Below are 25,499 nucleotides of genomic sequence, written 5' to 3'. Positions count from 1 at the left end.
TATTTATTTATAAAGATTTGATTTTCTTGAAGATAATAATTAGGTATACCTATTATGTAGCCATGGTATAAATAAGTTAAAAAACTAGTGAGATTTTTTACAAATATAGATAAATAGGTACCTGTACTAAGCCGCAGAGAAAATATACGCCATATATAGTTATTAATAAAAAATTAAGAAGGCCTATCTATGTCTTATGCCTAGTTTTGTCAAATATGCCATTTTACTGTCGGCGCTAAGTAACAGTTCATAATATCAATTTAAGAGATTTAGTCATAATAGGCATCTCTAATGTCATCTTCTACCGTTTATTTTCTGCTTGTCATCTGACTAGAGAAACTTTAAAACATGTAATATTATGAACATAGATAATAATTTACCTGAACACCCGAGTCAGCCTTAATACTTTACTGTTTACTATCTTATGAAACTGTCTTCTTCGCGATAAAAAAAGGCTATGGCTTAGAAAACTGAATGTCGTTCCTTTTTTTATCTCCCCGTGAAGGGCTACCTACGAGAAGCTACGCGTCTACGGCGTAGCTGTGACCACCGTAGCCGTAGCCGTAGCGCGCGTAGTCAGTGCAATTTTTATGGTATTGCATATCTATGTGAATTTGATGATGTATTGTTATAAAATTTATTTTTTATATTATCAAATGATGTATGCTTCAAGCATAGAAAAATAAATGACCGAATTTCGGAAAATTTATACTTTCAACGAGTTAGAAACATTTGACATTGTAACTGACTACGAACTTGAAAATATTGTAAAAAATAAACGTTTTTTAAATACATAAGCAATACTGTAATTTAATGTCCAGAAAATAATGACCAAAACAAGTTTGAAAGCACGTACCTCCCTTGGCATAAGCGCTTACCCAATGGGTACTTACCACGTATATTTTTTAAATATAACTGGATCGTACTAGAAAATCAGACATCCTTGTTTCTTATCGAGTTTGTTCAGTAATACTCAAGGCAATACGACAATAAATAATCAAAATAATATTATATTCACAACATTGCGCAATAAGTAATTTAAGTAGATTAAGTAATTTTGATACCAAAATGTTAGCCAATTCAGTACCTACAGATAGGTAATGTTTTATTCATTAATGTAAAACACTAGAGATTAAAATAATATTTTTATAATAACTATCGTGAGACATACCTAAATTAACTAAAAATCACGGTTGCGTTGAATCATGCTGCTGATGATGAAGAGACCCTCTGTGACTCGTAACTAGTAGAGCTTTTCTCCATTAATATACGCGAGGAAACCATGATTTTTAGTTAATTAAAAAATAAATAGAAAGGTATATTTTTAAAAGTGAATGTCAGTATAAGGCTGTCCGTGTAATTACACGTCTAAGTACAGACCTCTGAGAATCAATTCGTAGATTGCGGATTTCGTTAGTTAGATTCTTAGAGACTCAGGAGAAAATACTGAGTGTTGGTTAACATTTTGGAAAAAATAAAAAATGAGAAAAGTTGAGTGGCACATCAACATCCTATACGTGGCTACTGCTGACCTAAGGCCTCTTCTTACTCGGAGAAGGTTTTAACATTAATCACCACGCTTGCTCAAGCGGGTTGGCAATTTGATACTTAGGTATAATTAGAAATTATAAGCAACAGTTTCCTCCCGATGATTTTTTTCCTTCACCTAAATGTAAATATACATATAAGTCGGAAGAACCCATAATAGTAATTGCCGTTGGTAGGTTTAGGAATGCTTGAGAATCGGCGTCATAAAACTCCGTGCCGCCACGACACCGTGTGCAAATTGAGTGTAACGTGTGATTACTTATACAAAAGTAGAAATGATATTTAAAAAGTATTAGGAATTCGTTAAATACCATATTAAATGTCTGAGGCAATAGGGATGATTGGGTCAAAAATAAATGATTACAACTTTTTAATACAATAAAATATTCAAAAATAATCACACTCTCATTCATAAATTTGATGAACTACGTAATTTTCGATTTTTTCTTGCTAAATTTCTAGAAATAAGTCTGCTATTTGACGTCATAATAGAGTGTTTCATACAAAGTTTACAGATAATATCGTTTTTGACGTTTCGAAAAAATTTGACTAACTAGTAGGAAACATGCCTATTGTCTCTAGCCAGCTGCTGCTAACACAATTGCTTGAACCTCCAGACACGGCGTAAATGATTTGTAGTGCTAGACAAAATAGCGGTCACTTCAGTATCACACAGTTTTATTGTGTCCCTTGTCCAAATTACTTAGTCTAAAGCTTCTTAAACTCATCAATTAAAAGTGTGGGAAAGCAATGCTTCGTCACGAATGGGCTGGCTCGACCGGAGTGATACCACGGCCTCACAGAAAACCGACGTGAAACAAGTTGCGTTGTGTTTCGTTGTGTGAGTGAGGTTACCGGAGGCTCAATTAAAACCATCCTCCTAATCTTCCCAATCCCCGATTCCCCAACAACCCTTTAATTCCTAAACCCCAAAAGGCCGGCAACGAAATTGTAACGCCTCTGGTGTTTCAAGTCTCCATGGGCGGCGACGATTACTTACCATCAGGTGATCTGTTTACTCGTTTGCCTCCAATCCCATAAAATAAACATGGATATTCGAGTTTCAGTTGAAGCCTTCTAATGGAAACTTTAGATCAGTAAATCAAAGAAGTTATCAAATAAAATTAAAGATTGTATAATAGATTACCTTTATTGAATCGTTGATACTGATTGTGGTATATCATGATTACCTATTAGACGTCTCATTATAATTGCGTCACACGTCACAAATATAAATCCTTAGGTAAAATATACTCTAGTATATATGTACTTACCTCTAGGTAAATAATTAATACTATCTGTCATCGTACGTAGAAGGCACTATGTGCTCATTGTAGATAATTTATACATTATTATCATCGCATTTTTTGTTGAAAGTCATTTACTAGTTTTTGTATGATGACTAGCATATTTAGTACGCAGGTAAGCATATTTAGTACTTTACCGATGTCGTTAGATAAATAAGGTTCAAAGTAGATAAAAAGAGAGACCGGAGATCTAGACTGTTCCGGAGTTGCGGACTTCCTAACGGGTTTACCGGGACTTCGGCTCGAAAAGTAGGAACGGGGTGGTTTTTAGTCACTACGTGTCTGACACTCCCTTTCGTCTGACGGGAGAAGACATCGGATGATTTTCCCCGATTAAAAAAAGAAATAAGACACTAGTTTTTTTTTTCCTGCTTTTCGAGCCGGAGCCCCGATAAACCCACTAGGTAGACCACAGCTCCGGGGAGTGCCTTATATAGGCTGGCAATTTATAATCTGGATGAGTAGATGATCGGTGGATTAACACGATATACTTACCTAACCAAAAAAAAAAATTATGAAAATATACAACTTAGGTACTTTACGAGGTGGCGGACGAGTTGTGCTGCACACCGCATGATGAAAATACATCTTCAAGCGGAATAAAAACTAAAAATCTATTGTACTGTTATTGTAGCAGATTTCCGTAAAGTAACACCTGACTATATTCTATATATTATTAGCCAAGTCACGATATAGATAATTTAACAATCGCTCGGTGACTTAGACGCAACGTTGCGTACCTATCGATCTCTTGATACTAAAGTAGTAGATAAATCTAAGAACTAATTATAGCTTTAATCAATACAACTAGCAAAAACGTATCTATTACAAGGTCTTTTTTAGATAGGCAAACAGACTTGATTGTGGCCGATTTAAAGATAAATTTAAGAAGGTTTGTAATTCCGTATTAAAATATTTTTTATTTATTTCATAGTTCTAACATCATCGTCGGCAGCCCTAATCCTAACTGGTTAACGAAGTCATCACTGTGGAGTTACCTACTATGTTATGGACCTTGTTTTTATTTTTAAAACGTTGCCCCACACTAGGATTTTCTCCTGTGTCGTGGGTGCGTTTACAAACATACAAGTTCACATACACATGACACCCAGACCCGAAACAACAATTTGTGGATCACACAAAGAGTTGCTCCGTGCGAGAATCGAACCCGCTACCCGTTGCGCGGCAGCCAGTTGCCCAGCCACCGCGCCAACCGTGCAGTTCAATGCCTGGGGGTAGGATTATGAATTCACCGTTTCTCTTATTATTTTGTAGTAAATAGGAGCTTATCCTGCAATTGCTTTGAAGCAAAAAACTATTAAGATGTTCAGAGTAAAGAACTATTCGATTTATAACTGCAACGTCTTGTTTCATTTCATAACATAACATCATTGTCCTTTATTTCCCGAAAGAGTAAGCAGAAATCAGAGACCTAATTTTCGTCAGACATGACACAAATTCGGTGCTGCAACTGATCAAACATGCAATGATACAACTTGTTATATCCGTTTATAATTAGCATCAGTGTTCTGTGTGTAGGTAATTACTCAGAAAAAATATTTTTTGTTACGTCAATTAACACTTACTTGCGATATAATGACGAAAATCCATTGAACTATGTCTTATACCTACTTACCTATTTAGATCTTTGTAAATCACAATATAGGAGAGGCCTATGTCCAGCAGTGGACGAGAACAGACTGATGAAGATGATGATGATGAAATCGCAATTTATATTATAAGGCATTGTGCAATAAAATTAGAACCATATATATGAGCAATATGAGTCTTAAATTAACGACATAAAGGTGTTTTTTATATTATTTAGGTACCTTTTTTTGATGACGGAAGGAAACCTTCAAAAGGCGCCTAGGTTTTTAGGGATAAAAGACTAGGGAGTGTGGGATATTTAATTAAGAGTTACCTACTAATTTTAAAAATGTTAAAGGAAATTAATATACCTAAAAGTACGCAAGACAACATTCAGACTGTCTCGATCGAAGACGAAGATCGAAGGAGTCTCAGGTTCGATTCCTGGGTCGGTATCCCAGTATATGGCAATAGGCTCCACTCCGTTTACATAGGACTTATAAAAATAATGAAAATTGGGTGCACATTGTAGAATGGCATTACGTGCCAGAATGTGCATCTCTACCCATTAGGGGATAAAAGGCATGATGATACAAAAATAAGACAAAATTGAATGGAATTTATTGAAGCACTGTAACAAAAGCCAAACAAAACACTTTTATTGCAAATTACATCGACCAAGGGTTCTACTTGAACCCTTGGTCGTTTGATTTCTGAATCGTTATTATGAATCTGACTAAGCAACCCGAACCTACCACAATATAACGTCATTATAATCATACGCGTTGATAAGGGATTCTAGTTTCTAGCCATTCTTTATAGGTGCTCTGCTTGAGCGTTGCCGACAAAACCTTCCATTGCTGATTAAAAAGATTTTTTTATTTTATATATTTGATATTTGATGAGTCGACGTTTGACCACTATCTCGTAGCTTGGTGGTAAGCGATGATGCGGCCTTTTCTTGGGCGAAGAGGTTTTCAATAATACCTATCTAGTATCTTAATTGATCACTTAAATACATATTAATAAAGTGTGATAAAATCACAATAATCACGGATTTTTCTTTTATCAAGATACTTGTATGTTGTTTTTTCTTCCGTCTAATTTCAATATAATCAGTGTATGTAATCATGAGTACAATTATTCTATGTTTGTCTAAGTATTTCAGTACACCTTGCTAGTTTTCTTACTTTTCATTAAATTAAGTAAATACAATTATTCTACTGAGTGACAAATAGAATCGTCGAGCAGTATTTTAACTGACTGTCACACGGTTCCGTATAAAATTAGAGAAATTAAATGAGATCTTGCAAGATCTCGCTAATTTCGAGATTGTATTCTAACGGATAAATATAATGATATACTTTTGACCAAGGTAGTCAACTATACTCCTCATAATATCTTTGTAAAGGAGATGCGAACTTGGACCCCACGTCCTTCAATTTTCAACTCTAAAAGGTTCGAAACTATACGAGTAATTGCCAATCGGGCTATTATTCTTTCGCCGTTTGAGATTCTTGGCAGCAGCAGCAGCACCGACTCGCCTGAAGCGCGGACTGTGGTGTCGTTCAACAAAGTAGGTACTCAGGATAGACGAAGACAAAGCAGCTTAGTCAAGATGTCACTGATGAGGAAATATACTAAGTAAAAAGTATATTTAATTAATTAACTAATCCCAGCTTTTAAAAAAATTGTCGAGACCTAGATACTTAATTAGATATCTAATATTAGATTTTCTAGAAATCTTGTCCTATTTTCACATAGTCAAAAAATTAACACCACCCAGATGTATTTTCCAGGATAATACACATAATTACTTAATAACCGGTTTACTCACGTGAAATAACTAGCGATTCCTCTTCATGAGCAGCGTGCGCAGACGCGGCAACGTGACGTGGCGCAGCCTCTGTGACTCCGAAAATAGTAGAGCTTTTCTCATTATTTCATGTGAATAAACCGGTGATTTTAAGTAATTTGCTATGTCTCACGAATAAAATCAAAAATTATTTATTTTACCAAAAACCCTTTATTATCTATAGACTAAAAAATAATAAAAACTACGACTAAAATATTTTCAACTTAAAAATTACAATTATATGTAAGAAACATAAAAAATAGGAATAAATATTCCCAATCTTCCCCATCCCCGATTCCCCAACAACCCTTAAATTCCTAACCCCCAAAAGGCCGGCAACGCACTTGTAACGCTTATGGCCATAAAAAAAAATAATGTTAAAAAACAACTCCACTACGTAAAATAAAAAAGATTAAATCTTATAATCTCAACCAAAAGCCGACTGCCTGGCTTTGATAGAGACACGACAGTGATATTCCACTAGTGTTGCGTAACCCTAAAAAACTGTCAGTTCATCGTGCAACTACCTACAACGATGATACTACGAAATCACAGCGAATGAAGGAATCTACAACTTTGATAAGACAGCAGCCGGTGTATATAATATCTACTTAGTAACTCGTTACCGTAGCGTATATTGGTTCGCACTCATCAGCGCTTGTCAGTGCGGTGTTGCCGCTCCTGCGCGCCATACGTTGACAGAAAAAACGGCGCGAAAAATACTTTTTTTATTTTCACGTTAACAATTGACAAGAGTGCTGTTTTTTTTTTAATAAAAATAGTTAATTTCTCTACTTATTCTTTTAGTAGAGTTTCAAAGTGAGTGTTCATTTAGAATTTTATTGAACTATTTCTTGATCACATTCATACAAGTGCTGGCAAAAGTGCATCTGTGTTTTCCTTATAAATCAGAAGTAAGATTTATTTTCTTGATAATAAATTACTATAGTTTATTCATAGTAGTACACCATTTTTTAAAAGCGTAAACCATCATTTCTTTAATATCGAGGGAAAAAATTCTATAGCTATAACTTACATATTTTATACTAACTAGACATACCGTATAACATATTTTGTGAAACTGTTCCGTATTTTCTACACTGACATTACATTAGATACTTTTTAACTAAAAAGCTTCTTAATTATTTACCAATATTTATATATCCAGATCATGTTTTTAATTTTACCTTTCATGACCAAGTTTTTCTAAGTATCATTGAATGAAATTTTGTTTTTATGAATGAAAGGGTATAAAATAATAAGGGTATTACAAAAGGGTCGAAGCTACATAAGAATTAACTTAAGTATACAGTTTTTTTTTAATTCTTGAATATCAACTTTACTTTGTTACAAAAACATTAATTAATGCAGATTATAGGTTTCATACTTTAGTAGGTTTATTAAATTGAAATTGGTATTACTAAATACCAAACTGTGAAGCAAGAATGCATTTACCTAATGTTCAATTAATTTGTCATTTAAATGCTATATCTAACGGCCTAAGTAATTATTATTTTTATTTTCTTCCAATTATTTACGATAAATCAGAAATTCGTAGAGCAACATCATGGCTTTTTGCTTGCACTTTGTTATCTATTTGTACCTAAAAAAAATATTTTATACAATCAGAATGGACAAAATTAAATCCTTTCGCGTTCTATATTGATTAAAAAATAATTAAACTCCAAGGTCTTCCTAACATTTGTTTAATTTCGACTTTGATACCGGTTCATTTGTTTTTTGTTTACAATAGAAGTCTATAAAAGAAACGTACGTACGTAAGTTTTTTAGTAGGAAACATATTAGAGCTTAGTGTTAGGTACCTAAGAAGCAAAAAGCAAAGCTACAAAGTAACTACAAGCAAAACTACGTAAAAAAAATTGTTTGGATAAAGTGACTGGTTGATTGTAACACGAGCTTTCATTCACGTATTCGGTAAAAAAGAAATAGGCAAGACATGTGTTACCCCTTTAGTATTGTGGATGAATATGATGGTGGCATTGCAGTGATAACTTACCATCAGGTGATCGTCTGCCCATTTTCCCGGTTTCTATACAAAATATTGGACCAATGTCACTTGTCGATATTATAAACCAGAATATACCACACTTTTGACAATTTGCATTACAACTATAGATTTTATCTTTAATTAAAATATAGATAGGCGCCACAGACATTCTTTTGCTAATATTTCCGATTTGAGCTAATGACCTAATTATAAAATAAGCCTTTTGTCATAGGCTACGTTTTATAAAGAATATTTTATAGATAGGTTTAATATTGTTACCGAATTTAGATTATCTGATGCGATATCGAATGGATTTACATTGAACTGATATCTCGGTAGATAAAAATAGCGGTTGAAAGTAGTATAGGTAATCAGTAAAAATTATTATACATATTTATGATAAAATGCACAAAAATATAGGTTATGCCTAAATTACAATAAATAAGACTTTAATTAAATTTTCAAACTTTAAAAATTTAATACGCCGCGACCCTGAAAACAGGTCTAAAGTAAAAAGCAAAAAGACATTTTAGATTCGAAATAAAAGTCACAAAACGTCCATGACTGAAAATAGACCTTCCATGATGACCTTTAAGATCAGATCGTAACCTATAGGTACAGATTGCTTAGTACGAGTTTGCTTTACGTTTAACGAAATCGAAACGAGAGCACATTCGGCGTTCTGATTGGTTGGTTTATTCGAGCCGGCCAATCAGAGTGCCGAACGCGCTCTCCTTTCGATTACTTTAAACGTAAAGCAAACTCATACTAAGGTGTAAGGTGTTTACAGAATCCCGATTTTTATTTATTTTCATTTTTCTCTTTTTTGTTTTTAGGTAACCATTGAACATTCAATGAGAAGCTGTCCACATTAATTTACAAATAAAAAAAATAAGTTAAAAAATGGAGTCCAAAGTAGTATTAACGGAGAAGAATCCTCATGAGAAAGCCAACGTGATCTCCAAATTATTTTTAACGTAAGTACCTTGTTTATATACAGACTGCCTCGTGGGTGGAATGGTCGAAGTGCGACCGGTCTCGGATTCTCAGTTTTTACTGAAGTCTTGAATTGTGCCCAGTATATGGCAAGAAGCTCACCCTCTATTACATGGGACTTATAACACATATAGTGAAAACTGGTTGTACATTGTACAGAGTGGCATTACGTGCCGTAATGTTTACCCCTACTTACCGCTTCGGAGATAAAAGGCGTGACGATACATAAGTATAGGTATATTTATATAGTTGACCGAACATTTAAAATCATGATGACTAGCAAGGAATATTTTTTCCGAATAGGTTATCTGTAAAGGCCATTTCTTTGGGTAATTATATGTATAACTCAAGTACTTACCTATAACTAGTTCTAAACAGTATCGAAGTTATATCACCTCTATATAATGGCTATTATTAACCACAACTAATTACAAAAATCATTAGGATTTTTTAGAGTAACTTACATCATTAAAATATTATCCGCTAGATTAATTAAAATTAACAAATTAAATTATTAGATAGCAGTTAATAAGCTAACTTTAAAATTATATCAGTCAGTACTCTTAGTACGAGTTTTAATCGAAACGAGAGCGCTCTGTTTGGTTGATTTATTTGAATCGGCCAATCAGAGCACCGAACGCGCTCTCGTTTCGATTGCTTTAAACGCAATTCAAACTCGTACTAAGGGTACAGATTTAGATGAAAAACTTAGAGGGAACTAAGAACTTATAGAGAACGTAGTCGGACTTTAGTCACAGTTTAAATCTTCTAGTAATCATAGACATCTCAATATTTCGTCTGACATTGATCTATATTGATAAACTATCTACATCTGTACAGATAGTTACCCACAATTTAAGTATTATCGTATTATTTACCTTATTTTTTCCTACACTATAACCTTGATTATTCTTTTGTATAATAATAATTATATTTTCCAATAGCCTCGCACATTTATTATGCTATAAGTATCATTTAATTGCGATAGTTCAAGCTACTAAGTTCCTTATTATTTTTTAGTAAATAACTTATTTAATTATTTTCTCTAAAAATAAAGAATAATATACTTGTTTTAAAAAACTACAAAGTATACAATTGCTTGCATGATTAATTAATAATCTTTTTAATTTAATCAAAAGCATTTATAATATTATTAATTATTTCACTAGATATTGTGATATCTGTAATATGTTATCATATCATAATTATTATGTGTCACCAGTAATACCAAATATTTTTTACCTAATATTTTTATATTTTACCCCAATCGTGTGTAAAACACACACAATCTGAGAGGAAAGTATCATAATCATTTGTGAATGAGTTAAATACACATAAGTAACTAGCAAACCTGGCGAACTTCGTTTCGCCACCAATGATTTTCCCTGATTTCCTGCTTTTCTTTTTTTCTTCCTGAATTTTTTTCTTTGCTATAAACCTCACGGAGCCCAAGACCTTTCCAACGAATGCAAAACCATGAAAATCGGTTCGTGTGTTCTGGAGTTATAGCGTCAGGAAGGAAAACCCGACTTATTTTTATATAATAGATGATTTTATTAAGATTGCCCAAAGACTTAAGCAATTAAAAAAAATGATTGAAAAATATTCGACATCGTACCGTAATCATATTCGATTCTTAGGTCTCATCCATACATATTTAAATAAAAAAAGATTAGATAAAAAAGTGTATAATTAATTTGATAATTCTTCTACCTAAAAATTAGCAAAACATATGGCACAAAAGCGAGAGGTGATTCCCAGATTGACTAGCGTTTATTGCCTATTAATATTATGACTAAGCATAAACGAGTGAATGATTTGCAAGTTCTCCGTTGTCGTCATCAGACCTAAAGATAACGAAAGACAACATTGAGCAGTGATAATAAAACTACTGAAATAATAATTCCTCTTTAGATACATGACTGACAGAATAAATAACGAAAAACAAGTCCCGCAAAGAATTTACTCAGGAATGATATGAATGATTGTGCAAAAATAAATTTCGGTTTTTTAATTACTATAAAATCTTAACTTAAAAAAAAGTGCAAAGCGTTGATACTGTATTTGTTTAGGTACCATCATATCCGACTTCTGTACGTCAACTACACACTTTAAAAAAAGACGAAATCAATTCAAAGAAGACAAATGAATCACATAAATATATTTAATTCCCAGGTGGAGTTTCAGTCTCTTTAAAAAAGGCTACAAGCAAGGTCTGTCGATCAGCGATTTGTGGCAAGCAAGGAGCGGAGATGCATCGGGACGCCTCGGTGACCGTCTCGAGGAGGCGTGGAAGATAGAACAAGAGGAGGCGAAGAAGAAAGGCGCTAAGCCTTCTTTCTCGAAAGCTATTGTTAGGACCTTCTGGTTCGAGTACATGATGATTGGTCTTGTAGTCGGTGTACTTTTCATGGTAGTCTGGTAAGTACCTATTGTATTAAATTAATGATATGTATTAAAATCATAATTTTCCATGTCATTTGATTTATTTAAACCTAGTTCACACTGTAGTATTGACTGCACCAGAGAATGTAATCGGAAATATTTTGTGGTTCCTAATTTTTTAACTCTCATGTTTTTTGTTTCAGGCCACTAATTCCTTTCACTCTAGCATTATTCATAGAATACTTCTCAAAAGAGAAGACACCAGAATCCTACCGGCAAGCTCATATATACAACTTCTTGATGAACTTATTCAGTACGCTGTCAGCTCTCATGCTGAACCACACCAATTTGGCTCAAGGTCGAATCGGGATGAGGATACGAATAGCTTGTTGTTCCTTGATATACAGAAAGGTAATTTTTCGAAGCTTCTGGAAATTTTAAGACTTTAAATGCTCACTGACTACCTCGTTGGTCGAGTGGTCACAAGTGCGACTGCCGGTCAACAGGTCTCGGGTTCGATTCCCGGGTCACGCAAAGTTTTACTGAGTTTTTTTCGGTTTTTCGAAAATTTCTCAGTAGTAGCACGGAGACTGGAATTGTGCCCAGTATATGGCAATAAGTTCACCCCCTATTACATGGGACTTATAACATGAATGGTGAAAAGTGGGTGTGATAAAAGGCGTGACGTTGCTAAATGCCCACTAGAATAAGCAGGCTACAGTGAACAATTTCTTCTATTTTCTAGATTTTGAAACTGAACCGCGCTGGATTGAACAATACTGAGGCTGGGCAAGTAATCAACTTGATGTCGAATGACGTCAATCGGTTCGACTTGGTGACGTTATTCCTGAACTTCATCTGGATCACTCCTATCGTGGTGCCGGTGGTCTGTTACCTCGTGTGGCAGCATGTTGGTATTGCAACCCTCGCTGCACTGGCGGTCGTGGGCGTCCAAACTGTTCTTGTGCAAGGTAATTCACCAATTACATTTATTCCTGTTCTAATCCCTTATGAAACAACGATTGTAATTACTACTGCTCTTCTATATGTCCTAAAGCCCTTTTTATCACCTAAGTATGTTTAATTTCGTTGGTATATATTTATGTTCATGTATGTGTTATGAGATTGTATACTGTTTCAAGGATGTAAACATCTTTTATCATTTACCGGCTTACAATTATTTACTCATTCATTTTTCTGTCTGATCATTTAATAGAGATGACTTCCATTACACAGCGTAAAATTGTTCAAGTAATTCTGTCATGTATTTACGCATTGTGTCTTTTTATAATTAAATAATTTCCTATGCTATTAAATGAAAATCGTTGAATTATTATGTCGTAGGTAAGGTCGAATAATTATTGTCATCAGCGTTTAAGTATTTAAAAAGATTGCGAGATTGTGATCGTTTAGAATGGTTTATTTATTTTCAGTATATTTGAGCCATCTCCAAGGAAAACTTCGCGGTAAAATAGCAAAACGTACGGATCAACGAGTGAAGGTGATGAGTGAGCTGGTCGATGGAGTTCAGGTCATCAAGATGTATGCTTGGGAGGAGCCTTTCGAGAAACTAGTCCACAAACTGCGAAAGTAAGTGACTAATATCCTTGAATAATCATTACTACCTTCTTCCTCCTTCTTATATTTCAAATGTAGCACTTTGTAAAACCAATATTTTCTCAAAAAATACTAAACGCTCCTCTATTTCCAGAATGGAAGTCGGCTACGTTCTGAAGACATCCTTCGTCAAAGGTTTCACCACCGCCCTAGCCGTGTTCACCGAGCGATTCATTCTCTTCTCTGCTGTCGCCACATTCGTCCTCATTGGAGGAAACATCAGAGCTCAAATTACCTTCTCTTTAGTCCAGTACTTCAACCTTATGCAGATGATTTGCAACATCTTTTTGCCTATGGGACTTGCGTACTTGGCTGAGACTAAAGTATCCATCAAACGATTGGAGGTAAGATCTCTTACTATGTTCATTAATTAGACATATTGAAAACTATTGAGGAATTGTGGAATTAAACTAACATTACTTCCTTCGTTCTCAGGAATTCCTGCTACTCGAAGAAAATGAACCAGAAAAAATAACAGCCAACATGGTTCTTGATTCCAAATCCTTATTAGCTGATGGAACAGAGAAGGAGAAGAAGGTTCAGGAGAAACAAAGAGTGACTGGTCTGACCATTTCCAATGTGACTGCGAGCTGGACCAACGATTCCGTAGTGGATACACTGAGGAACATTACAATAAATGCCGCACCTGGAGAATTTGTCGGTGTTGCAGGAGGAGTTGGCTCTGGCAAGGTGAGATATAAACAGAAGCAGTTCTTTTTCTTCTCCTCTAATAATATCTTCTGATTTATTTCGTTGCGGGATCCAAGACATTCATTTATGTCCCTGAGACGCGCCGGACTTCAGTGTTCCGGTGTTTTCATGGTTGTATCTACTGTAGATCCTGGCTTACAGGAGTTGCAGTGTTATGGGAGGTTGTGGCGGCCTTGTCCCAAACAGAAGCAGTATTTCTTTTGCATGACCTTGACTCCTGAGACGTAATAATAATACTATAGTATCTATAAATCTCGTAATACTTCACGTCACTCAATTCGTTCGAGATAATATTTAAAAATATCTCTAAACAAACCGAAAATTACATAAAATGGTAAATCAATATTTATATCATACGGCGTTATATAAATACTTAGTGCGTGTGTCGTCTGCAAAATGCAGAAAAATATTGTAACAACCGCTATCTCTATGACAAATATACTTAAGGAAAACAAATGAACTTACGGGAAATAAATATCGTCTCCTTTATCTCGTTTAATTACATAATGTGATCATATTGTCATGTTTTATTTACAGTCTTCGCTTTTGCAACTGATTCTTGGAGAGTTGATGCCTAAAAGTGGTACTGTCAATTTGGGTGGAGCTAAAGTATCGTATGCCAGCCAGGAGCCCTGGCTCTTCGTGGCTACTGTCAGGGAGAACATTCTCTTTGGTCTGCCATACGACCGGATTAGGTACAAGAAGGTATGTATCGTGTAGGTAATTAAATCGCACTTATCTCGTGTAAATAATTTGTTTGCACGTAGTTATACGCAAATCGAATTAACTATATTAATGCTTGTGGATGTTTAGAGATGGTTAATGTGATAGTTGTACTAGGTTCTAGATTAAAACCCAGGTTGGGCAACGTATTTTCAGTTTTAGGGTCGGTTCATATCGGACGTAAAGTACGTCGAGCGTATCATCGGTCGTACTGACGCTGACGTATCATCGGTTGAGTGTGAACGGTCAACTGTTTTTCTATACATTTGTCTGTTCTGGCGTTCCGCAACCGATGATACGCAACGCATGTTCCGACAGATATGAACCGACCCTTAGCTAAGTGCTAAGTGGTCGTGAAGAGGATCAGGATTGTATTCTCTCATACAGGCTGTCACAAAGGTTATATGTTGCAAGTCAGCCTTTCTTTTAACCAATTAAATAAATTAGTCCTTCTTGAGTTATGCGGCCAAAACAAAACAAGTTTTCTTCCATTTTGACATACTCATTCATATCATTCTCACATTTGCGTGAATTGTGTGTTGTATGTGCAGACATATATATATATGCATTCAAGGAAACGTTTAACAGATTACAGAACTGCGTGACATACTTAGATATACATAATATATGTAGATATGTATTTCCATGTATCGATAATGTCAATGATTCAATACATGACCTTTCTTTGTAGGTGGTTAGAGCTTGTGCTCTGTTGAGGGACTTCGAACTGCTACCTCATGGAGACTCTACCCTGGTTGGAGAAAGGGGCATCAGTCTTAGTGGTGGGCAACGAGCGAGAATTGGACTGGCAAGAGCTTGTTATAGAAAAGTAAGTCTTATTATTGTTACAATTGAATCTATTATCGAGTATTGTATGAATAAACAATAGACCAATAATGTTAGTAAGATATAGCTGTCGCATATAGATCGTCTCTGTCCATAGATAACAACTTCCTACACCTAAACTAGATATTTTATTTTCTATTTTTATAGCGCGATGTAATTAAGAAGAATATATACCTATCTCTATATATAGCACACCTTTTTAAGTTATCTATGCGATTAGAATACAAAAATATTAGAATCTAATTACGATTTCTACAAAAATAAGCCTATTTACTATGTCCATTAACGCACGCGCCAGTCGAGTGCTCGATTGCGGTGAGAGAAAAGTGATGTTCCTATAAAGTAGTTCATTAGTTGTCAGATAAAATAATACGATTGTAAATTATCACGTGTGGCCGGTACTTCAATGACAATGGAACAAATCAATATTTTATCACTCTCTGTCAATATTGATGAACATAAATATTTAAATTACTTTAATTGTAAAGAGTAAAGAGAGACCCTGGGAAAAGCCATTAGGGATGTTTGTATAGTGAAATTGGAACTAGGTAACATTTGTTGTTATTTGCATACGTATAGGTTGCAATTCTTAGTAATGAATGATATGAAAGAGAAAGGACTTTAGTGATACAATGGCCTGGAGCTTTTTTTTTGAGGAAAATCATCTAATGATTTCTCCGCCTTGAGTGAGACGAAAGAGAGTGTCAGACTCTTACTGACTAAACATCCCGTTTCTAGGCAATCCCAAGGCACACTTTTATGCCAATAATTACTCTAATAGTAAAAACTAGAGATCCTATAATAATTTATATGATTATATGTATAGGAAGCATAGTAATAGATTCAGAGGTTCTTTACTACAATCCCCAATGCACATAAGTCCATAGACGTCTCTTATGTTGAACTTTGAAGATTTATTATAAGTACATCTCACAATCTGTTGCTATCACCTTGACGCATTTCATAAATGAACGTCAAACGTTTAAAATCATGTGTGTTTTACGATTTATTGATACTTATATCTCATTGGTTATTAAATGTAAACATGTGCAGAATTTGTTAAGCAAATTGATAACGGTAATCTCAGTCTTATCACTCAGTCATTAAACTTTAGCTAAGTTGCATATCAAATATAGTTTTACAGTAAGTGGTACTTATCTTTAAGAGATTAACGAGAGCTGTTAAGGCGGTTTACTTGTACGATTTGAATTACCAATTAATATCTACATTTATCTATCATAATTTGAATGGTAAAATAAGAAGGTAATATAGGTACTTTAATTAATAAAACACGTGTTTAGAAGATTACAAACATAGAAATATATTGAAATCTTTTAATTACACCCCTATACGTCCCTAAACATAACAAGGAATAGATACCTATGTTATGTAGATAACAAGCTATCGCTTCGAGAATAAAAAAACATAAATTTACGTTATATTTCACATCACATTTCTTGCACATTTCTAACTTAATTTTTTCCTTAAGCTTTAAATAATCTACCTAATGCCTAGGTAATAGATAATCAGGCTAATTGAACACTTTATTTTCTCAGGCGGACATCTACCTCCTTGACGATCCACTGTCAGCCGTGGACACCCATGTAGGCAAGCACATGGTCACCGAATGTGTGATGGGTCTGCTAGAGAAATCCACTCGAATCCTGGTGACGCATCAGCTTCATCACCTCAAGGGCGCAGACAAAGTCGTTATCCTGAGACATGTAAGTATTTACATATAAAGAAATTAAATAATTACTCTATTTACGATGACATTATAAATATTGCAACACAAGGTGACATGTTATTTGAATAAGATAACTCTGTAGGCAGGTATTCCGTGAGTCTGCGTGTGACAGATTTATTGGATGCGTATTAAAGTAGATTTTTAATATAGGCGGTCTTAAATTACGTACACAGAATTGTTTATGAATTGCTACGAAAATAGTATAATTAAAAATAAGTCTTTATTGACCTTTAGTGTTTATAGACGAAGTAACAAAAATGAATGTTGATGATAATTTGCCGTTTGCTAAGAGCCTTACTAAAAATTATATTAAACATTTCTTCTCGGACTATGATATATACTTTGCACAATTTTAAAATTACCTATTTACCTATGTAAGAAACACTCAATAATTATTACTACACTATTCAAAACTTTTTATTCTATAGTAAAAATATGTTTTCTTGGCACGCGAGGATTGCATAGCATTTAAGTTTTATCGATTCTTTTAACCTTACGGTATTTATTAATAATAAAATTAAGTACAAATATCTATAGATTGGAGAGTGCTTTGTGTAACAAAGCACTCTCCAATTTGAAATCTTTTAAAATTGCATAATTTTTTAGTTAATCATCTACAACTGCGCCAATTTCAAACTTAGAACACATTTTTTTTTCTTGTTTCATACATGCCCATTGCCCATGGTATCTGTTTTGATATTTAAAAATTCAGTCGCTAATGTAATCTATATTGTAATACAGGGTGAAGTAGAAATCCAAGGTTCCTTCGATGAAGTATCTCGTACTCCACTATTTGCTGAACTATTACAAGACGAGGAAGAAGAAGAGGCTGCAGGCGAACACGTCAAGATGCAGAGAAGCATTTCTGTCAGGGTAAGTGCGAAATTAAGCCGTGCTACGCCAGAATAGAATACATTTTACATCCCATACTCTCTCAAGCAGATGAGGCTTAGAGTCCATAGAAGGAAATTATCACGGAATAATTTGATAGATAATATTGGATCTGTAAACCATTGTATTATGACAGTAGTAATAACCATTCCTTCTTTTACAGTCACAAGCTAGCAGCATCTCACCAGCAGAAGGCATCATTGGTGAAGATCTGATCGAACAACAAGTAGAAATAGAAGAAATTACAGGCACAGGTACGTTGTTAATTTAATTCGTGATAATTTAGACTTTCACGAAACAACTTAAGGCATGATTTTCATTGAACAAATCTCCAGTTTTTACGGCGTCACCCACTTAGTGCGTGATATCTATACTATCTAGTCATAAGCAGTTTTACTCATAAGATCTAAAATTGCTTACAATTATATTTATGAGCAGATATAAACCCACAAATTTCTAACAATATTCACAATTATTGGTGTGTAAAACGTTAATCTGCACAAACTTTTTTAAATGCACCACAAAGATTATGTACTTAGACGTGCTAATCACACAATCCAGCATAATATGGTTTAAAATAATCTTTTACAAAGATTTTTGATTATTTTGATGCTGACTAATGTCTGTTCTGTAGACAGTTGAGGAATGTAATAAAGTCATAAATGATACGCATTTTCACAAGAGAATGTTCTCAGTTCATTGGAATTTTCACCATAAATGTTCACCCATAAGTCGTTATATTGAATCAACACGCCCTTAACTTTCTAAGCTTACAAATATTCCTTTCATATGATTTCAGGTCGTGTCCCAGGAAAAGTGTATTCCAAATACTTCAGCATTGGAGCCGGTTGTTGCCTCTTGTCTTCCACAGTGATTGCTATCCTGTTCGCTCAAGTTATCACGTCGGTCAGCGACTTGTGGCTTACTCACTGGTAATTTTACATTATTTGATTACTCTTTAGTTAAATAGGTGATTTAATGCTGTCCAAAATTACCACCTTTGAGATTAGAGGATATCTCTTTTAACCTATCAAGAGAAGAAAGCAGTCACTTTTCTGGAATATTTTTTATGATTTCTATATTACCTAGTAGAAGTTGGGCTTCTAGGTTAGGTTGTACTTAGATACTTAAGTATGATATGATATCTGCTAGGTTATTCTGTAACTTTCAATTCGATATATTGAAGTGAATTTGTGAGAATAATATCGACCAATGACGGGTGAAAATGCGATCGAACTCACTTCGAAATTTCAAATTGACAGAATAGCCTAGCTGATCTTACATAATATTTACTTTCTCTACTTACAGGATGAACAACGTTGAAGCTCAATACGTAGCGAATGTGCCTCTGTTCCGAGTTGCCAACGACACCATAATCCCATTTAATGATACACTAGTGAACGCAACGGAATCTGCAGTGACTGAAGGAGCAATAACTAGTACTATTGGAGCTATCACTACAGCCTTCCTATCTAATGACACGATGGAAACAACTGAAGCTATCCTAAACGCTACTGTGTTTGATACTACTATTGTGGCTCCTGCTAAAATCAACGACCGCTACTACATCTATATTTGGGCCGCTGCTATTGTCGGGTGTATCATTGCCACTTCTGGAAGGTTAGTTACTTCTATTTTGCTACAAAATCTTTTAAAATTGACCTAATCCAACATCATCATACGCGTATCGTTCCTATCGGTTTTCTGAGAAAGGCTAAGTTTCGTCTATAGGTATATCAACCGATGTAGTATCTCCAAACTGAGTTTAAATTACTCTGAATTTAAAATCTTCAGTATCATTAATATCATCAATCTAATTTATTTCAGAGCCATGATGTTCCTGTGGGTGTGCATGCGCAGTTCCATCAAGCTTCACAATGAGATGTTCAGAAACATTCTGAGCGCCACCATGCGATTCTTCGACACCAACCCCTCTGGTCGTATCCTCAACAGGTTCTCTAAAGACATGGGAGTCGTTGATGAAATTCTGCCTAGAATGTACTTGGACACTATTCAGGTAAACCATTTTTGATAGTCTGACTCTAAAAAATTGTACCTTTTCAGTGTCTACTAATAAGCTATTTATATAGTGCTACTTTAATTCTTGATTGCCAAACAGTACAACAGTTTTCTATAGGCATTCCATCCGTCCATAGCCTATAAGTGGCCACTGTTGACCAAAGGCCTCTTTTCCCCCGGATTTTAGAGCCATTAAATAAGTAACTTCAAGTAACTAAGTCTTTCAAACTAACGCTGTATATTTTTCTACACAGGTATTCATGGTGATGATGGGTATTCTCGTGATGGTTGCCATCGTGAACCCCTACATGTTGATGACGACTGCAGTCTGCGCTATCGTCATGTACGGCTTGACCGTCGTCTACCTCAGCACAGCACAGGCTATTAAACGGTAATTATACCTTTTTACAATGGTGTTAGGGTTGAAAATAGTACTATCACATAATCAATTTTAAATGTAGTGAGCTTCTTCTCTATAACACCATGGTTTTCAAAAGAAGATACAAACAAAAACATATCTTACTGCCCATATTTTAGAGTACCTTATTTAATAAATATGTTATTTTTATTCTAGAGTGGAAGGTGTGTCCCGTAGTCCAGTGTTCTCTCACGTGACGGCTACCATGTCTGGTCTAGGCACGGTGCGAGCGTGTGAAGCACAAGAAATGCTGAAGGTACAGTTTGATGACAAACAGGATGTGCATACAGCTGCATGGTGAGTTTTAAAACCTCATACATATACATAGTAGTGTACCAGTAGGTTGGTCATCTGTCTTCCCTACTAGCTAAAACATAGTTTTACAGATTACAACCTACCATCAAATCCAAACAGACAACCCAAAATAAAGCTTAATCTAAATAGCCTAAACTTTACTTTTGAATAGAATACAAATCATCTGAAGTTTCACTGTCTTAATGATGTTTATCTTCTTCAGGTACTTGACACTGGTCACTAACACAGCCTTCGCCATCTGGCTGAGTCTTTGCTGCAGCGCTTACGTTATTGTGGTCGCGTACACCTTCCTGTTCTTAGATGACGGTAAGTTTTAAAGAATAATCTCGCACCTACTAGTACACATACTACTATTTACATGTAATCGATTAATAACCACTATTAACTCAATTCCAACAAGGAATTAGTTCAGGAATTAGCTCAACTGTTACTTGCCACTGACATAAAAAACACGCCTAATAACGTTATCAATTCTTCGTTCAGGTAACACCAAGTCCGGTAACGTAGGCCTTGCCATCAGTCAGGGTCTGATTCTCGTGAACATGGTCCAATACGGAGTCAAGCAAGCTACAGAAGTGATCTCACAGATGACGTCAGTGGAAAGAGTGATGCAGTTCACATCACTACCTCAGGAGAAAACTGAAGGACCCAAGCCACCAGCGAACTGGCCACAGAAAGCCCGCGTTGTGTTCAAAGACCTCACTCTTCGGTATGACAAGGACGCTGATCCAGTACTGAAGAGACTTAACGTTACTATCGAAAGTGGATGGAAGGTGAGTTCCTCATTAAACTATTAGTTTTTAAACTGACATGGTCATTAACACTAATATTAGAACTTGAGACGAGATATTTACCATGTTTATCTCCGTACCGTATACCGTCTCAAATTCTAACATTAATGTTAGTGACCACGTCAGTTTAAAAACTTATATGAATTTACGAAAAACTTCAGCTTAGTGTTCGAAATTGAGTCCTAGTCTTTCTTCTTTGTTTATAAAAATATACCTATTACTTTTGTCTTCAGGTTGGAGTCGTTGGTCGTACTGGAGCTGGTAAATCTTCTCTAATCTCTGCTCTCTTCCGTCTGGCACCGATTGAAGGCAACGTCTACATTGACGATGTCGAGACTGGCAAAATCGCTCTTAAAGTAAGTGTCATCATTTTGAGATACACAATGCAACCTCATAACGATAGATGGAAAATGTACTGTGAAATCATTATAATTTATATAACTCTAACATTAATTATTTTCTTCTAGGAATTGCGTTCAAAGATTGCTATCATTCCTCAAGAGCCAGTGCTGTTCTCTGCAAGTCTGCGGTACAACATGGATCCCTTCGACAAATACTCTGACATACAAATTTGGGAAGCTTTGGAACAGGTAAATATCGTAATTCAGTCATACTCGAATTCTGATGAAATTCCTTCATCATCAACCCTACTGCTTTATTTTTCCTGTCTAACTTTTTCCTTTATATTTTGAGATTTTAACGGATCTACCCATCTGCCTTCTACAAGTGTGATGATATTATTCTTGCTTAAATCCATCGGCAGAATTTTTGAAGTACCACTTAAAATATGAGTGCCTAAAAATATTTAATATTTTTTCCTTGTTTATTCCAGGTGGAATTGAAGAGCAGTATCACATCTCTGTCGTCTCCAGTAGCATCAGGAGGCTCCAACTTCAGCGCGGGACAGAGACAACTGTTGTGTTTGGCTCGAGCTGCTCTCGCACGCAACAAGCTCCTCGTTCTAGACGAGGCTACTGCCAACGTTGACCCTACGTAAGTAGTGTTGCTAGACAGAAAATGTTCATAGGAAAATATCCCACAGATTAATTTGCCCCACCTTTTTTTTACCCATAGAAAAATCCTTGTACTTCAAAGTATATCTCTGATATCAACAACATTTGTCTAATAGCAGATTTAAACTTAAACTTAAATCTTCAATGGACATTAATAACGCTTAGTTATGACATCTTCTACAGATTTATAATTCTGTTTAATCTCTTACAGAACTGACGCCATGATCCAGAAGTCCATTCGCAGACACTTCGCGGATTGCACTGTGATTACCGTCGCACACAGATTGCACACTGTTGCTGACTCCGATAGAGTAGTGGTAAGTTCACATCACTATAAATTAGAGTAAATTCTTATTTTACATACCTTTTAATGTAATTACTTGGGCTTATTTATAATTTTTGATTATAAGTTTTAAAATCGCCAATCCCTATTGAGCAAACGTGGTGATAAACTGATATGTTAAAACCTTGTCAGTGCAAGTGGCCTCGGTCAGAATTGACCCATATAGTCTGTTGATGTGATGATGTGAATAATGTTATTATTGAAGGGAATTCCAAACAAAAAGTTGTAGCGCAAAGCATTCATTATGAAATACGCAAGCCCACAACAGTTTTCGTAATTAAGGCGAACTTACGATTTGGAATTGAAAAGTTATCGATTCTGAAGAAAACCGCCTATTTATTATTAATTATTATTAATAATGTTTCATTATTTCAGGTAATGGAAGCAGGTCAAATCATAGAGTGCGGTCATCCACACGAACTGCTCCAAGACGAGGAGGGTCCCTTCACAAAGATGGTGAAACAACTCGGCTCTGCTTCCGAACAGAGTTTGCGAGAACTAGCTAGCAAAGCATACTCCGAGCACAACATTAAGAATGCTATGAAAGCTTAAGTTTATTTAACAACAAAATAGAAATTGATAATTTTTTTAGCTTCTGGAAAGTTAGTAGCTTCATTCCAAAATATTTAGCAAAGTATACAGTATCAACAGTGAAAGAGCGAGACGAGCATATACTAATTATCTTATTACTTTTCATTGACTCAGAGAACACCTTCTTAAACGTAGTTACATTAGCAATATAAAGTGCAATAAGTAATGCGCGCCCCTTGTCGTTCTACGTGGAGGACTAAGAGCGAGGCCTTTGTTCGACAGTGGACGTCTTCGGGCTGAAGATGTTGATGATGATGAGGAATGCGCGCCCCTGTCGCTTGTTCGCTCGTTCGCCATTTCAGTGTAGTCTATGCTGTATCAGTTATACCAAAGAGTCACATCAGCGTGATGATGTCCATTGAAAATAAATTCGTTGGTAAAATAAAAAAATCCCCCATTTCGTTTAAGTTGTAATAAGTTACTACTTATTAGTTGTGTGAACTTGTGTGTGTGTATCCGTTTGACTTGATGTACTTACGGTTTATATTTCCGAATTATTCATTAAGTAGAAATGAATATTTACGATTGGTAGATAATTGTGTGCTTAAAATAATAAGTTGTATCTAATATATTTATTTAAATTTGTGTGTGTATAAGAGTATTATTGTATTGTTATTTAGTTCATTAAGTAGTGCCATGAATCTGTAGATATTTTCACTGTAATTTTAAGGTTTAATATTGTAAGCTGTAAATAATAGATATATGTAAATGTAGTAAATTATTTCTCGTTAAAATAATACGTATAAATTAATTTAATTACTTAGGTAGTATAATTACTTACAAATAATGTTAATCAACTGATATTTTTACTAGTATTTTACATAATAAATGTAAATTAGAATTTATAAATATATAGATTCATTAGTAGCCATTGTTGTATATAACATCAAAATCTATATAAATAAATTAACCATATATCAACCATAAAACTTGTTTTTTTATTCAATTTTCATTGTATAATACCTAAAATAATGCCTATGAAACAAAATAAAATATTGCCTGTATAATTTTAAGATTAAGGTTGTCTGCAACGACCCAACGCTGAACTTGGAAATCTTTGGGCCCAGTTTGGAAACCTAGATTTCCTTCATTTGTAATAAATGTCAAATAAATCTGAATAGATACAATTCAATTCCAGATGTTTTTTTGGAAGAATAGCAATGTTTTTATTATATGTTGACTATCATTACTGTTGAACGATGAACCGAGCTGAGGTAGTTTCAGCTACATACAGCAACTATAAACAGCTTATAATTCTGGCCTAAACTCAGTGCTCAGTGCTCAGTACAAAAGTATCCAAATTCAGAGTATGGGGCAACGGGCAACGATTTAAAAAAACAATTCACGACACAGTGCACGAACACAGTGCTCAGCTCGTGGTGCATAACGCGTAGTTCATAGAGCACAGTGCGTAGTTCCTAGTGCGCAGTTCGTAGCGCGTAGTTTGTAAAGTGTAGTGCGTAGCTCGTAGCACGAAGCTCGTAACTCGTAACTCGTCCTTTCGGTCAGTCGGAATTCGTAGCGCGTAGCATATGGTCTGTGGAGCGTAGTTCGTAGTAGCGGATTATGGCTAATAATCCCGTAGGCTTGCCCCGAAATAACATACTTATCACGAAAGCGTTTCCGACCATGTTGCTAACCTAGCCGTCATCAAGCAAAAGACCATTGAGTAAACCAGGAGGCATACATTTTTAGGTAGTTGTGTAAAAATGTTCTGTTGTGTTGAAAATCGATAATTGAAATTAACTATGTGACCTAGATCATGTTTTCGAAAATGCCTACTGA

General features: G+C 35.1%; 1 protein-coding gene across 1 annotated transcript; it reads left to right on the top strand.

The window, feature by feature from the left end:
• Positions 1-9,127: 9,127 nt before the first annotated feature.
• On the top strand, positions 9,128-23,876 carry LOC118272618 (ATP-binding cassette subfamily C member 4). The gene is made up of 24 exons (XM_050693340.1): positions 9,128-9,285; positions 11,480-11,725; positions 11,893-12,100; positions 12,435-12,660; positions 13,123-13,279; positions 13,401-13,650; positions 13,742-13,996; positions 14,555-14,722; positions 15,432-15,569; positions 17,143-17,310; positions 18,075-18,206; positions 18,388-18,478; positions 19,024-19,156; positions 19,533-19,844; positions 20,052-20,241; positions 20,498-20,634; positions 20,818-20,958; positions 21,179-21,282; positions 21,460-21,749; positions 22,001-22,123; positions 22,235-22,357; positions 22,600-22,760; positions 22,992-23,097; positions 23,499-23,876. Exons 1-24 carry the CDS (start codon positions 9,212-9,214, stop codon positions 23,673-23,675), a joined length of 4,110 nt encoding a protein of 1,369 aa, XP_050549297.1. The 5' UTR covers positions 9,128-9,211; the 3' UTR covers positions 23,676-23,876.
• The last annotated feature ends 1,623 nt before the right edge of the window (positions 23,877-25,499 follow it).

This window comes from Spodoptera frugiperda, chromosome 4 (genome assembly GCF_023101765.2).
Source record: "Spodoptera frugiperda isolate SF20-4 chromosome 4, AGI-APGP_CSIRO_Sfru_2.0, whole genome shotgun sequence".
Taxonomy (NCBI): domain Eukaryota; kingdom Metazoa; phylum Arthropoda; class Insecta; order Lepidoptera; family Noctuidae; genus Spodoptera; species Spodoptera frugiperda.
This window is presented reverse-complemented; position numbering and strand designations above follow the sequence as displayed.

Coding starts and splice junctions, on each gene's coding strand:
- LOC118272618 (XM_050693340.1), top strand. CDS start 9,212: ATGGAGTCCAAAGTAGTATTAACGGAGAAGAATCCTCATGAGAAAGCC. Junction 13,651..13,741: donor TATCCATCAAACGATTGGAG/GTAAGATCTCTT, acceptor CTTCGTTCTCAG/GAATTCCTGCTACTCGAAGA. Junction 21,750..22,000: donor CTATCGAAAGTGGATGGAAG/GTGAGTTCCTCA, acceptor TTTTGTCTTCAG/GTTGGAGTCGTTGGTCGTAC.